We start from the raw sequence: 13963 nt of genomic DNA on the forward strand, positions 1-13963 counted from the left end.
GGGGAGAAGAGGGGCCTCAGTGGCATAGAATGCCATAGAGACCACCCACCAAAGCAGCAATTTTTCTCCAGGGGAACTGTATTCTGGAGATCAGTTGTAATTCCAGGACTCGTATGGAGGCTGGCGACCCTAATCCGCGCCACAGCGCGGAGAGCAATCTAAACTCCCCTCTGTCTGGAGATCAGGGGGCGGGGCCACCAGCCATGTGGCCATTTTCAAGAGGTTCCGGAACGCCGTTCCACCGTGTTCCAGCTGAAAAAAAGCCCCGCTTATCTCTAACTTTCTCGTCCTGCCGTCTAGGCAATTTGCTCTTCTCCTAAAGAAATGGCTATTTTCAAATAGACTGTACAATGGACTCTATAGATTGCAGATTTAGAGTGATGCATATTTAATCGGTAAACCACCAGAGGTCAGGATATCACCAAAAACTTAATAGTAAAATATGATTGGGGGAGGGGGGGAGTCAGCTAGGCTTGCACCTGAACAATATGAATTAAAGGGATACAGGGATGTCCCTGTATTAAAAAAGTCTCATAGTAAATTCGAAAATAGCAAAGCCTTCCATCCAGATCACGTTCATAGACCACTACAACAGATGAAACACTGCGCTTAATGGGACCACCTTGGAAGCGCTGCTTCTTTGATGTCAACTCATGCAGGTGTAGTCCTTTGAAGCACAACAGCAACAAAACAACATTGCACCTTTGCTGAATTTGCCACTGGAAAGTAGTGCCAGTCTACGTGGCTGTGACCAGTCCAATTTTACTTCACCGTGGCTCCATCCATAAGAATGTTTAGTGGGAAGGGAGAGAGAAATCTGAAGGATTCATCCAAGAATGTATACCAGGATCAGCCAAGCTACAGCTCTCAGGCCATCATTGCCCCGTGGTTCCTTTTCATCCATCACTCAAGGAGAATAAACGAAGAAAACAAACCAGGGGCTACTAAATGCCCAGATCAGCTCTGTGCCTCTAAGGTATACTAGGAAGTAAACACGGGCATGACGGAAGTATTGTGGAGCAAATGCCACACAAGTGCTGGATTGCCTTTCTATAAAAGGGAGACTCTATCCAACTTTACAGGTCCTAGAGCAGTCACCAATGGACCCTGGCCCAGCCCACCAAATGATATCTGTATCTCAGCGTGCTTTTGTGAAAAAAATGTTTCAATGGCCCTGCTATATACAAACAATAAAAACAACACAAATCAAAATAAATCTGTACTAATTGTGAAAAGTTCTTGGCTGGTTATTCTTATGCAATTTTTTGCGATCGTCTAATTTAAAATTTGTTTTAATCTAGCTTCCTTTTCTAGAATTTTTTTAAGCAATGCTTTCTTTCTTTCTGATCCCTTTGATTTAATCTCTGTGCTATTGTTTTGATCAGGGCTTTTTTTCTGGGAAAAGAGGTGGTGGAACTCAGTGGGTTGCCCTCGGAGAAAATGGTCACATGGCCGGTGGCCCCGCCCCCTGATCTCCAGACAGAGGGGAGTTTAGATTATCCTCCATGCCGCTCAGCGGTGTGGAGGGCAATCTAAACTCCCCTCTGTCTGGAGATCAGGGGGCAGGGCCACCGGCCATATGACCATTTTCAAGAGGTTCTGGAACTCCGTTCCACCACTTTCCTGCTGGAATAAAGCCCTGGTTTTGATTATGGAGCTGCTGTGCACTACATGCTTGTAATTTACCTTTTTATTGTATGAACTTTAATATTGTTCATAGCCTAGAACATGGTAGTATGGAGAGATGTATGGATCTTTTGAATAACTAACCCAACTTGAGTCTCAGTGAGAAAGGCAGTCTATAAATGACATAACTAACTAACTAACTAACTAATTAACTAACTAACTAAATAAATAAATATTTACCACTTCATTTTTGAAGTGCCCCCAGTACAAGTTGAGATTGAATTTTACCAAAAATTCCAGGATGAAAAGACAAGTTAAGATTTGTGGTACCACCTACGAATCAGTTAAAGCCTATGAAGAAGTTGTTTTTTGGGTTTCTAGCACATCTGAAAACCAGAGTGTTTGTGTTTTTAAAAAATAGTATGTAAGGAAAGGTCTTCTGGTGCTTTGCTCCTACTTAACGCACACGGCACATACAAAGAGGGAACTGATGTGGAGAGCCACATGCCACGTATAAGAGCAGAACTTCGCAGAGGGCATTCTTAAGTCAGCAGAGAGCAGAGACCCAAGTGTAATCTGAAGAAGCTTAGTTAAGTACAGCTCTTCAAACAGCAGCAGAGGGAAGCAGAGTGGCTCTTCCACCTTCTCAGACCAGCAGGGCTCAGCATCCACTTGGCAAATGACCTTTTCATTGATCCCGAAAGTCTTAACAACTCCAAGGGGAGTGTGTCGGCTGCCTTCTTTGGAAACTAACTGCCAGGGGATTATCAAGACGGTGGAAGAGGAAGAAGAATCTTGTTGAATTCAAGAAACAGCTGAGACAGAACTGTCGGTGAGGAGTGGACTAGGGTCACGAACGCCAACTGAAAACCCAGACTCGGGACTCAAATTAGCACAAACAGCTCAATAGCTAAAAAGCAGCCAGGCAAACCAGTAAGGAATAAATTTATAACAGGAGACCAAAATAAAAGACAGACCAGCCTATAAATCTGTCCCTAACCACCTTTAAAGACTCGCCTGAAACGTTCCACCTTGCAGAACGTCCCACAGACCAAGAGGGTAGGTGGAGTCATCACAAATTCAGGAAGGCCGCTCCATTACACAGAGGGGCACTACCAAGAAAACCTTCTGCCCACAAGAGTCAAGAGAAGCTACTGTGATCATCCAAGTCATTACACAGAGCCTTATGTTTAGGACCCAAACCCACGAACGTTTTACAAACAGTGTTGAGTTTGCAGGCAAAATATCAATCATATCCCTTTCTTCATTGCATGATGATCATTTTAGGGGACAGCCACCTTGGTCTGCAGTAGAACAGCAGGATTTGAGTCCAGTGGCACCTTACAAACCAACAGTATTTTCAGCCTAAGCTTTTGAGAGTCAGAGCTTCTTCAAACCTGAGTAAGAAGGGAGATCCCTGAGCCTTTACATTAGGGATCCCAGGTCCCCTGGTGGGGCATGCTTCCAGGACAATGCAACAACCCCCACTCCCACTTTCTGCCTCCTGCCACCACTCACCTGGCTAACGAGGGGGGGAAGGGGGGGAACAGGCCTCCCAGGCATGCTTCCAGGACAATGCAACAACTTGCGCTGTCTAAGGACTGCTCCCACATTTTGGGCCCCAAATCAGCCCACGGCAAAGTGTGGGAGCACTCCCAGGCCCTGTGTGATGATGTCACTTCCCAGAAGTGACAACGTCATACCACCCTGGGAGCATGCACAGAAAGGCAAAAAAATAAGATGAGTGTTGTGTCCCTCCCTCCCACCAGGAGGGTAAGTGGACGTGGCAACCCTCTTATATCCCAGCCAAAGGTGGGGGGTTTTACAGGGGAAGATATCAAGATGGAAAGATACAATGCAGCTTGATAAGACGGGAGGGGTTAGCAAAGGAAGATGTCAGGATGTAAAAGTACAATGCAACTTGATTAGAGCAGAAATTAGCATCTGTAGAGGGATAAGAATCCTCTGTTCAGCTACTGGAGCGAAGGGGTCCATTGCTCTGAATTTGTGAATGAATTCTATTTCAACAATCTCATGTTGAAATCTCCCCTTGAAGTTTCTCTGTTTGAAGACGGCCATTTGTAGGTCGGTAAGGGAATATTCTGGCAGACTGAAATGTTTTGCCACTGGTTTTTGAGTGTTGCGCTTTCCAACCAATAGAAGCATCCTAAACAGAGTTACATGCTACTACTTGAATGGTTCTAGAAGAGCGTAACTCTGCTTAGAAGTGCACTGTACATTACACTGGTAGATATAAATGGCAACATCTTTGCCAAGGAACACACCGCCTTCCCAATCCTGGGCTTTTTCAAGTTTTCAGTTATTGGCTCTCAGCCACCTTCATCCTGACCATTTGTTTAATCACTGATAGGCCCTTTACAGACTGACCATTTGGGGGAGGGCTTGCTTGCATGCTATGTTCTTTTTAGATATCCCTCTGTTGAAACGCAGGCTCAAGAAATCTGTAAATGGGTAAGAAAAGCGACCCTCCCCTAGCTTCTTTCTGATGACTTTGTGGACGCTAATATTTCAGAACCCAGCTTGCAACCAACGTGCTGACCGAGGCACCAGAAGATTTAAATAATTTCTGTCCCATCTTATCTCCTTGGATTTAAGGCGGTGCATGATGTAGGAAACAAGTTGCAAAGCCATAAATGAACAAAGGTAAACCAGATTACACGATTTACGAATTTAAAGACCTTCAGACCTAACACACCCAAGAGCTTGAAATGCCCACGATCAGCAAGCTCATGGACAGATCCGCTGGAAACGTTCACCCATATTAACCATTCAGAAACGGATCCAGGCACAGAGAATGAACGGTGAACTTGCCAAAAGAAGGTCAGCGTGCCTCTTTGACCTCTATTTCATCCCCATTGTCAGTTCCTTTGTTAGGTGGCTAGGGAGCCAACTAGCTGCCTTTCAAGCTAGGTTTGTTTATTACATTTCACCAACATCTTGCTTTTCCTTTAGAAAACCCAGAATAGCTTCACAAGGGAATCCACTCGTTTCCCATACGGGCATTCATCAGAGTCACATCCACGTGGCTTTTACAGTGCTATAGCATTGGGTGGTTCCCAGAACATTCAATGGTAGGTCATATATGCAAGATGAAAATCCCTGGGACTTACCCTGTCTGATGCTGAGTCATGGACAGGTAACTCCTCTTGGCTAAAAATAGAAGGGGAAAAAGAGAGACTTTTATCTGCATTTAATTAAAACACTTCCTTTCAGGTCCCTCCTAATGGGAATTAGAGGTGTATATATAGCAGCTAAAACGGGTGCAGTTAGTTAAAATGACAATGTAATATAAGAAAACGAAGGAGGAGAGGTCTATTAGCAGCTACTAGTCATGGTGACTAAAGCGAACCTCCATGTTCAGAGACTGAAAACCTCTGAATACCAATGCTGGGAGGTGACATTGGAGGAAACCTCTATGCCTCATTAGCCTGCCCTCCATATTAACTCCATGTTTGGATGCTGGGCAAGATAGACCACTGGCCTGACCCAACAGGGTTCTTCTTAAGTTCTTAAGAGACCATTGTAAGTCTGAGTGCAACCCTATGCATGTTTACTTGGGAATAAGCCTCATTGAACTCGCTCAGTGGGACTTAAGCAGCAAACATCTATAGGATTTGGCTGTTTGTATTGCATAATATCTGGCAAAGTTTTACACTGAAATCTTCATATGCCCAGAGAGGAGAAAGAACACTAGCCAGGAAGAACAAATATGCAGAAATCATATACCAGTAAAAGAGACAAATATTTATTTGGACGACATGCAATGCCTGCTTTGACTTTAACACATCATATCCAGATTGAACAATACTTGAAATCCATGCTTGTATCCAGTTATTTTCTGTGCACCGCCGAATTTGCTAGATCAGTTTTAACACATGCCGCCTGAACCAAACCAGCAGGGTGAGATATTGTGCAGCCATGAAACTTTGAATAAATCTGCATCATAGATCAGGGATTTTCAAAATAAAGAGGCTAAAAATGGTTTTGAGACACACAAAAATCTACTTGGGATGTCATGCAATTAAAGATGCTTTGCTTAGTTCACTTCCACAAAATGAACATATCGTTTTGGATTGATTCACCCAGACGCAGGGCCACGGGAAGAGAACAGGTACTCTTTTCCACTATACGTTTAATACATAGGATAAGCTGATCACTTCACACACCACACTCCCCCCCTACCCTGGGGATCACCCCACAGCTCCACAAAGTGAAAAGATCAACACGAACAAAGGTCCATGCGTAGAGCATCCGACTCACATAACGTGTGATACGGGGGAGGAGCTCACACATACATTACCAACCCCACACAACTACTAGCATTTGCCTGATTTAGCATGTGAACTGGCTCTCGGTAAGTTTCAGCCACTGGATGTACCTCATCCCTAAGCAAAATTCCTCTAGGATCGTAACTCTGGGGGTTCCCTGCCTTTTCAGAGCAACCCGCTTCCATCTGCAATTTGGAGCAATTTGCTCAGCGGCCACCTTAACTAAATATCCATTCCTTACTCTCTGTTCTGGATGCAATTCTATCAATTAATGCACAAAGGGTCATAGTAAGGCAGGGATTGCCTGGCCTATGAAGCTGTGATAAAGACCTTGCCTAAGCATCAAGATGCCATAAACAGTAAGCAAGTTTCTATTTTTAAAAAAAGTATTTGAACATTGAGATGATCAGCACTAAGTTAAACTCTCGCTATCCTAATTTCCTTGTGAAGCTTAGAGTTAAATGACCTGTTGTGTCACTTGAGCGCTTAGAACACCTGTGAAGAGTCTCTGATTCTGGCGAATCTTTGGAAGTTGAGGGTTGAATTATTTTAGCCTACCACCATGGAGTGCTGTTTTACTAGAGGTTTTAAGCAGTTTGACAACGCTTCTTGGTTTTAGGGGCGCAGTTAAATACGAAAGAGTTGGTCTAGACATTACACATGCCACTGGGATCAGCATCCCCACCGGGAGTTTCCCACAATGCAGCCATATCATTTAGCAGAAGTCACAGGATGAATCCTGCCCAAGATGTATTGCATTTCCTCATCACTAGCGTTTGCCAGCAGGAGTGGGAAAACTCATTACAGAGCATGCAACGAGAGGCATTCGCATCTCGCATTTTCCTGAATGACACAGCCAGAGGGTTGGAAAATCACCCCATGCCTGCCAAATCCCTGGGGCAACTGTAACAGGGAGACTAGAAATAATTTTTTTGCAGTCTTCTTTTAAAGTTATCTGCCTCAGGAATTCCCAACCAGGATTGAACGAGATGAGATAAAAAGGATAAAGAGACGTAAATAGATTGTCGTATCTTTTTGACAAGGCTTGCAAGTGCTTTAAGAATAATCTCTTTATTTTCCCTCAAAGTTACTGTATTGCCAACAGGCCATAACAATGGAACACCAAGAACAGGGCAACCCCAAGAGATCCTATGCAGCACCAGTTCTAGGAAGGGATCATCACCCCGTGGGCCTTAGCAGATGTGTACGGTATTCTCTTGGGGACAGCCGCTCACAGTGTTACAGATACACAGTTCTAGACTTCGGACTTAAAAGTCTTATGCCCCCCAATGTTAGATCATGTATATCTCTAACGTACAGCAAAGAATAAACACTTAGCATTGTTGTCTCCTTCCATCCTAGTGTCTCCATAGACACATGCATCTGACGAAGAGAGCTGTGGTTCTCAAAAGCTTATGCTACAAAGAAGTTGGTTAGTCTTAAAAGTGCTACTGGACTCTTTACTATTTTGCAACTACAGACTAACACGGCTAACTCCTCTGGATCTATGATCATAGACATATGGACATGGTGTCCCCAGATTTTATGTCTATTTACTCAGAAGCAAAATGCAATGCACAACATGACTCGCTGGCTACATTTTGTGTTCCCCCACCCCCCGAGCCCATGATTTGAGGTCCTGGATCTGTCCCCAAAAATGCAGCCCCACCACTGTTTGTGCCAATCCTGCGAGGGGCTGGCAGAGCGAGTCATTGTCTCGAGAGTCTATGATGGATACTGGCAACCTTGCCCTCTTGTTGTAATACTTATATATTGCAGTTCTTATTTATCTCACAATAAATCTCAAGTGTTTAGCAGCAACATTCAATTTTATTAAAGGTCAACGGTGGCTAGAAGTACAGGGAGGGGTTTGCATAAACAAAGTATTTATGCTGGTAATTAAACAATGCTAACGTTATCAGACAATTTATAAGAGGCGTGCAGTGATTTAATGAAATGGCTAAACATCCACTAAAGGCTATTAGAGCTTAAATTATAGAGCCAGAATGTGTGAACAGAGCCCTGCCTGAGAAGCAATTACATTTTCAGCCATTATTGATGTTCAGGTTATTTCGGTTTCTAGTCCACCCCATCTCCAGGACGAGAAGCAGTTTAAAACCAACACACAACACACATCCAGGTAAGAAAGAGGCTAAAAACAGAATCGAAAAAACGAAATCTCAGCTCCTTAAAAGCTCAACAAAATAAAGTAGCTTAGTGCTTCCCACGGAATACTAATGTTCGGATTTGGAGGGGAGAGAAAGGTTTGCATTGCAGGTATTTTGTGTAGCGGCACAGACATCGGAGCCTAAATATAATCAGGCAGCATATCAATTCTGATGCAAAGTTGCCTTCCCCTTAAAATACTGAAACACAGGCTAGATCTTTTACAAATCACCTCTTCCATGTAGGGTAAAAGCCACGCTGGAAATGTATGTACACACGTCACTCTGAGTTCAATTCTGTATGGATGGTGGCTCAGTTATAATGGGCATGACCCAGCCAGCGTCCCACACTTTGAATTTCCATTGGTTTCAATGGAGAAGAGCTCCGTGCACACTTCCAGCCTCCTATTCACATCAGCACTGGGCCAGTCATACAGTTTCAGCCTAACCCACTTCACAGAGCCGTTGTGACGATGAATGGGAAGAGAGGAGAATGATATAAGCTGCTTTAGGTCTCCACTGAGTAGAAAGGCATGGCATAAATGAAGTGAATCAATAAAATAGTAAACTGACCGATCCACCCTTTGGGATTGAAGCAACGTGCGCAAAACAGTGTTTTATTCTCAGGTATCTGCACTAAGCTGTAAAACACTTGTAATGGAAGAGGCCCAAGTCCCCAGCTAAGGGGAATCCTTCAGCCACTGAGCTCATGAGATGTGTGGGGACAGCCCTTGATGCCACGTTGACTGATGAAAGTGGGTGGTCAGATAGAATCATAGAATCATAGAGTTGGAAGGGGCCATACAGACCATCTAGTCCAACCCCCTGCCCAGTGCAGGATCAGCCTAAAGTATCTCTGACAAATATTCATCCAGCCTCTTCTTGAAAACTGTCAGTGAAGGGGAGCTCACCACCACCTCCCTAGGCAGCTGATTCCACTTTTGAACTACTTTGACCGTGAAAAAGTTTTTCCTAATATCCAGCCGGTACCTTTGTGCATGTAATTTAAGCCCACTGTTTCGGGTCCTACCCTCTGCTGCCAACTGGAACAGCTCCTTGCCCTCCTCCAAATGACAGCCTTTCAAATACTTAAAGAGAGCAATCATGTCTCCCCTCAATCTCTTCTCCAAACTAAACATTCCCAAGGCCCTCAGCCTTTCCTTTTAGGGCTCAGTCTCCAGACCCCTGATCATCCTCGTCGCTCTCCTCTGTACCCTCTCGATTTTGTCCACATCCTTTTAGAAGATGGCATAATTTAACACAACCAGGCCACTATTTCCACCACCACATCTGCAATACTTTCGGCAATTGCTTTAAGCTGGACTCCAATTAGGTTTGTCCCCAAAAGTTCTCCACTTCATAGCTTACTTATGCTATTAAAAAGAAAGGCGTTGTTTTTCTTTGGGCATACATGCTGCCCTCTGAGAAACTATATTTCTACAGAGCCTTTCTTCGTTGCTCAAAGTTTACAATTATACAAATCCTAATAATTTCAGGTAGATAACAATATGTTAAATAATTACGTATTTAGATAGAAACACGTTCACATTCCTAATACTTTACCCACATCCCGGGCATCAATTCTTCCCTAAGTCTATTTATTGTTTCAAAATGTGTTGTGACAAGAGCTTTGCCAACATTCAGTAGAAAGCATTCTTACGAAGAATACCTTGCTATGATCTCAAGGCCGAACTGATTGGCAGAACTAAATTACAGCAAGATGTTTTTACTTAACCTTAAAAACTGTAATAGAAGGAGGTGGTCTCTAAGGGCTATTCCATACATGTCAGCAGAGGATGTATCTGCCATGCTTCTTTCTTTGCAAGAGAAGGAGAAATGGTGTTTCTGAAAACATAGCACATACCAATCAGAGAACTGCAGGCAACCATAGGTCTCCAACATGTGTGTGTTATGTACCCCAATAACTTTCCGACATGCCACCCTTAGATATTTCCCACGGAGCAGCACAGATGTCCATACATCTGCTGCCATAACATGTGAACAGGTACCTAGGTAAATTACATAAGGCAAAAACCATGCAGGGCTCCATATTTAGGGGAGACTCCAACATGAAACTATTGTCACATGAGATTCATAAAAGACTTGATATCCTGTCACAAGAAGGACTTGGAATTCCTCGGGCAGCGTTACTAGCTTAGCCTGGGGAAACTACCCTATCCCATTATGAATGGTTTCTGTACTTTTCTTCGTTATATTTGAATAGAATATGAGGGCAAATAACTTTGGCACAGAGGCCAAAGACTTCCACTGACGTTGCCTCTTATTCAGAGGTTTATGGCCACTGGACGTGGAAGTTCCTTTTAGACATAAAGGTTAGTAGCCACTGAGGGACGTTTCCTCCACGAAACTGCATAATCCCCTTTTAAAGCCACCTATTCCAGGGTCCTTCCTACCTCCACTAACGGTGAATTCCAAAATGTCATTACTCGCTGGTGTTTCTTCTGAATCTACTGCCTGCCTAACCAACTTCATTGGATGCCTCATAATCTAGTAGTCTGGGAGAGAGAGGGAAAGTTTGCGCTCTCTACTTTCTCCGTCTCATGTATAATTTTATAAACCTCTGTCATGTCTCTCCCTTAATCATCGTTTCTTTAACCTGGAAGCCCAAAATTCTTTTGCAGCAGGAAAAACACTCTATTTACTCATTTTGGCTGCCCCCTTCTGCACTTCTTCCAGCATAGTGCAGGGTTGTTGTTGTTTTTTTAAGTACAGTCACCAGAATTGTATACAGTTTTCCAAATGTGGCTGCACCATAGATGTACACAACGGCATCATAATATTGTCCATTTTAGTTCAAATCCCTTTCCTAATAATCCCTAGCATGGTGCTGGGTTGGATCCACCAAGACATTTCTGCAGAACGTAATGCTCTCACCTCCTCCCTCCCACTAAAACTCACAATATCATACCTGGGGAAAGTAGGGACCCCAAAAGGTAACATTTTGGGCTACAAGAGGCAAGAAAGTCAAACTCTGCATGCAGAAATCATTCAGTCTGCAGGAGCACTGCGGTGTACCCATGCCACTGAACTGACGTTTCCATTGAGACATCCACTTTTTGTCTTTTTGCCGTTAAGTTGCAGCCAGCTAACAGTGAACTCATAGGGTTTTCAACACTTTAGGTAACAGAGGTGGTTTGCCATTGCCTGCCTATGCACAGCAACCCTGGACTTTCTTGGGGGTGCCCCACCCAAGTACTGCCCAGGGCTGACCCCGCATGGGTTCTGAGATCTGGCTAGCCTGGACCATCCAGGACAGGGCTGATCCATCCAGTACAACCCAAAAATCTCTTTATATCTCAGAGTTTCTCTACACGAGACATCTTATACGGACATGCTCAAATGTAGAGAGATGCAATGTTAGCCGAGAAGTGTAGTTTTAAAAGACAGAGCTGGTGGAGATCATTCCTCAGAGGGTTTGTTAATTTCATTTTCACCTCCCAGAAGGGAAGGTGAAACTGACAGAGCCTTGGGGAGCCACTGGCTGTCTTTTTAAACTGCCCTCATGTAGAGAGGTGAAATTGACAGAATCTTCTGGGAGGCAAAGATGAAAGTAACAAATCCTCTGAGGAGCAATCTCCGCTGGCTCTGTCTTTTTAAATTATGCTTCCCAGCTAACATTGCATCTCCCTACACTTGACTGTCCTCATGTAAGATGTCTCGTGTATAGAGATCTCAGTCACTACCACTGCAGACCGCATCCGCACGTACATTACGCCCTTCCCCTCATTTCATGGCTCTTTGGCTTTGCTGTTTACAACTCCCGCCACCTGTAACCTCATATATGCTTGTCTAGTGAGGACCTATTCCATGCATCTGAAGATGTCTATGAGAGTTAGAGCTGGAACTACAGCTTGTTAGTCGCTCAGGCAGCACAAGAGTCCTGTTTGTTTTTGCTGTGGAGGGCTACCACTTAGGAATTTCTATAGTGTGTGATTTATTTGGTATCTAGGAGTGTGAGACGCTAACTATGGGGATCTTCTCCCCACTCCCAATGCCCCTCTCCCCCAAGCCTCTAATAAAACCTTTTAAGTGTTTGGGAGACAAGGACCAGATGCTTTATCGCTGCCCATCCCTGCAACAACCCTCTTTTTTTATTTCAGATATTCCTTCTACAGCAGATAAATAACTGCCTGGGTGCAGAGGAACAGGGACGGTTCTTGTATAAATGGGAAAGGCTCCAGTGGAATGTTTAGTTTCATGACGCCAGGGAATAACAGGCTTTAGATCTCCAGTTTGTAAAGCGTAATTTCCAATCCCCCCTCTTCATTTCTCCTCTCTGAGCCCACGCCACATCTCCCAACAACTCCCTAGAGGCTTGGCTGTTTGCAGGCAAAGTCTGCCTACACAAGCCAAGCTCTGTTGGTGCAGCTTATGAATATATGGCATCAATATTCTGCGTGGCTCGATAAATTATGCAGGCCGAGCCGTTGTGTAACACTGTGCATACTGAAATCGGCAACAGGAGGATGCTGGAAAGAGTAAAAGCCCATATCTTGCATACAGGCCAATGGGCCCTCTCTAGAATGCCATTAAACCAGGGGGCCCCGTTCAAATTTTGCTTCAGCTACAAACCCATTGGGAGTCCTGAGGCAGACTCAGCCCCTGCGGTGGGAGAATAATACTAAGCCGTGTGACAAAATTGATGTAAGCACCGGGAAATGAAACGGAAGTGGCGGCACCTCAAAGACCAACAGTGTTTATTCCAGCGTGAGTTTTTGTGAGTCGCCCTAACCTGGGTAGCTCAGGCAAGCCGGATCTCGTCAGATCTCAGAAGCTAAGCAGGGTCAGGCTTGATTAGCAATTGGATGGAAGACCTCCAACGAAGACCAGGGTTGCAGAGGCAGGCAATGGCAAACTATTTCTGTAGGTCTCTTGCTATGAAAACCTCGCCAGGGGTCACCATAAGGCAGCCGTGACTTGACAGCACTCACCACCACCACCGCTTTTGTGAGTCAGAGCTCACTTCCTCTAGGCATGCATGCAAGCATAGGTTCGAGCCTAAGGACAAACCACCCAGCGCCTGGCTTGGGGAGGCACAGTTCGAAAGGCACTGATACACCAAAGGGGCTTGGATCTCTCCCCGCCATTGGTGGCATGGGAGATGGACTGGCATCCTTTCCCTCCCTCATGCCACCAATGGCTGGCTCCAAGCCAAGCCCCTGCTGCCTTGCCTTCTGGAGTGATTATCAACACAGCATACAAACAGCTTTATGAAGCACTTAGACCAAAGCTAAGTTAATCTGACCAGGAACCATGGCCTTTGGGTCTTTTCCAAATTCATTCTTCAAGATTCAAAGGGTTTTATTGCTACAAGTTTGGGACGGGGGTGGGGTGGGGGTGGTAACAGGACCCAAAATGATCTTGAGATTGTAAGACTTTGTACTTGCATTTGTCTGCAGCTAAGCAAGAGTAGAGGCTCTTGTAGAGTTGTAATCTCAACTGGAGAGGGCATACCATTCTGTTTATCTGTTGCTTTGAATTTGTACTCCTATATACTACCCGTGCTTCATGTTGTCTAATGTCAGTCCTAGAAGTGATTATGTTCTGTTTCAGCAATTCAGCTCACAGACCTAGCTTACAGTGACCCTAGAATAATACGCATGCAGGAACACAGCCGGGGCGTGGTTGCTGAGGGCCAGAGAGAGAGTTGAAACAGATGGAATTGGGGGGAGAAAGGTCTCCTCTACCTTCCTTTTCATAATTTAAACATTAATATTGATTGCGAATTTAGAATATTTCCATGTTGTTCTGATAGCTGGGGCTAAGAAAGAAAGGAACACAGGTACCAAGGCTTTTGAAGTTCCAAAAGCAGCTCCAATCCCACAACACTACTTAAGGAAAAGGCAGAATTTCTGAAGAATT

The 13963-nt window shown here is 44.4% G+C and overlaps 1 protein-coding gene across 1 annotated transcript in view; it reads right to left on the reverse strand.

The window, feature by feature from the left end:
* The window catches only part of USP6NL (USP6 N-terminal like), a 171303-nt gene that overhangs the window by 56305 nt on the left and 101035 nt on the right, over nt 1-13963 (reverse strand). Inside the window, exon 5 of the mRNA XM_054988917.1 lies at nt 4758-4797. Within this exon, the coding sequence (XP_054844892.1) occupies nt 4758-4797 (40 nt within the window). The remainder of the gene's footprint in view (nt 1-4757; nt 4798-13963) is intronic.

This window comes from Eublepharis macularius, chromosome 9 (assembly GCF_028583425.1).
Source record: "Eublepharis macularius isolate TG4126 chromosome 9, MPM_Emac_v1.0, whole genome shotgun sequence".
Lineage (NCBI taxonomy): Eukaryota > Metazoa > Chordata > Lepidosauria > Squamata > Eublepharidae > Eublepharis > Eublepharis macularius.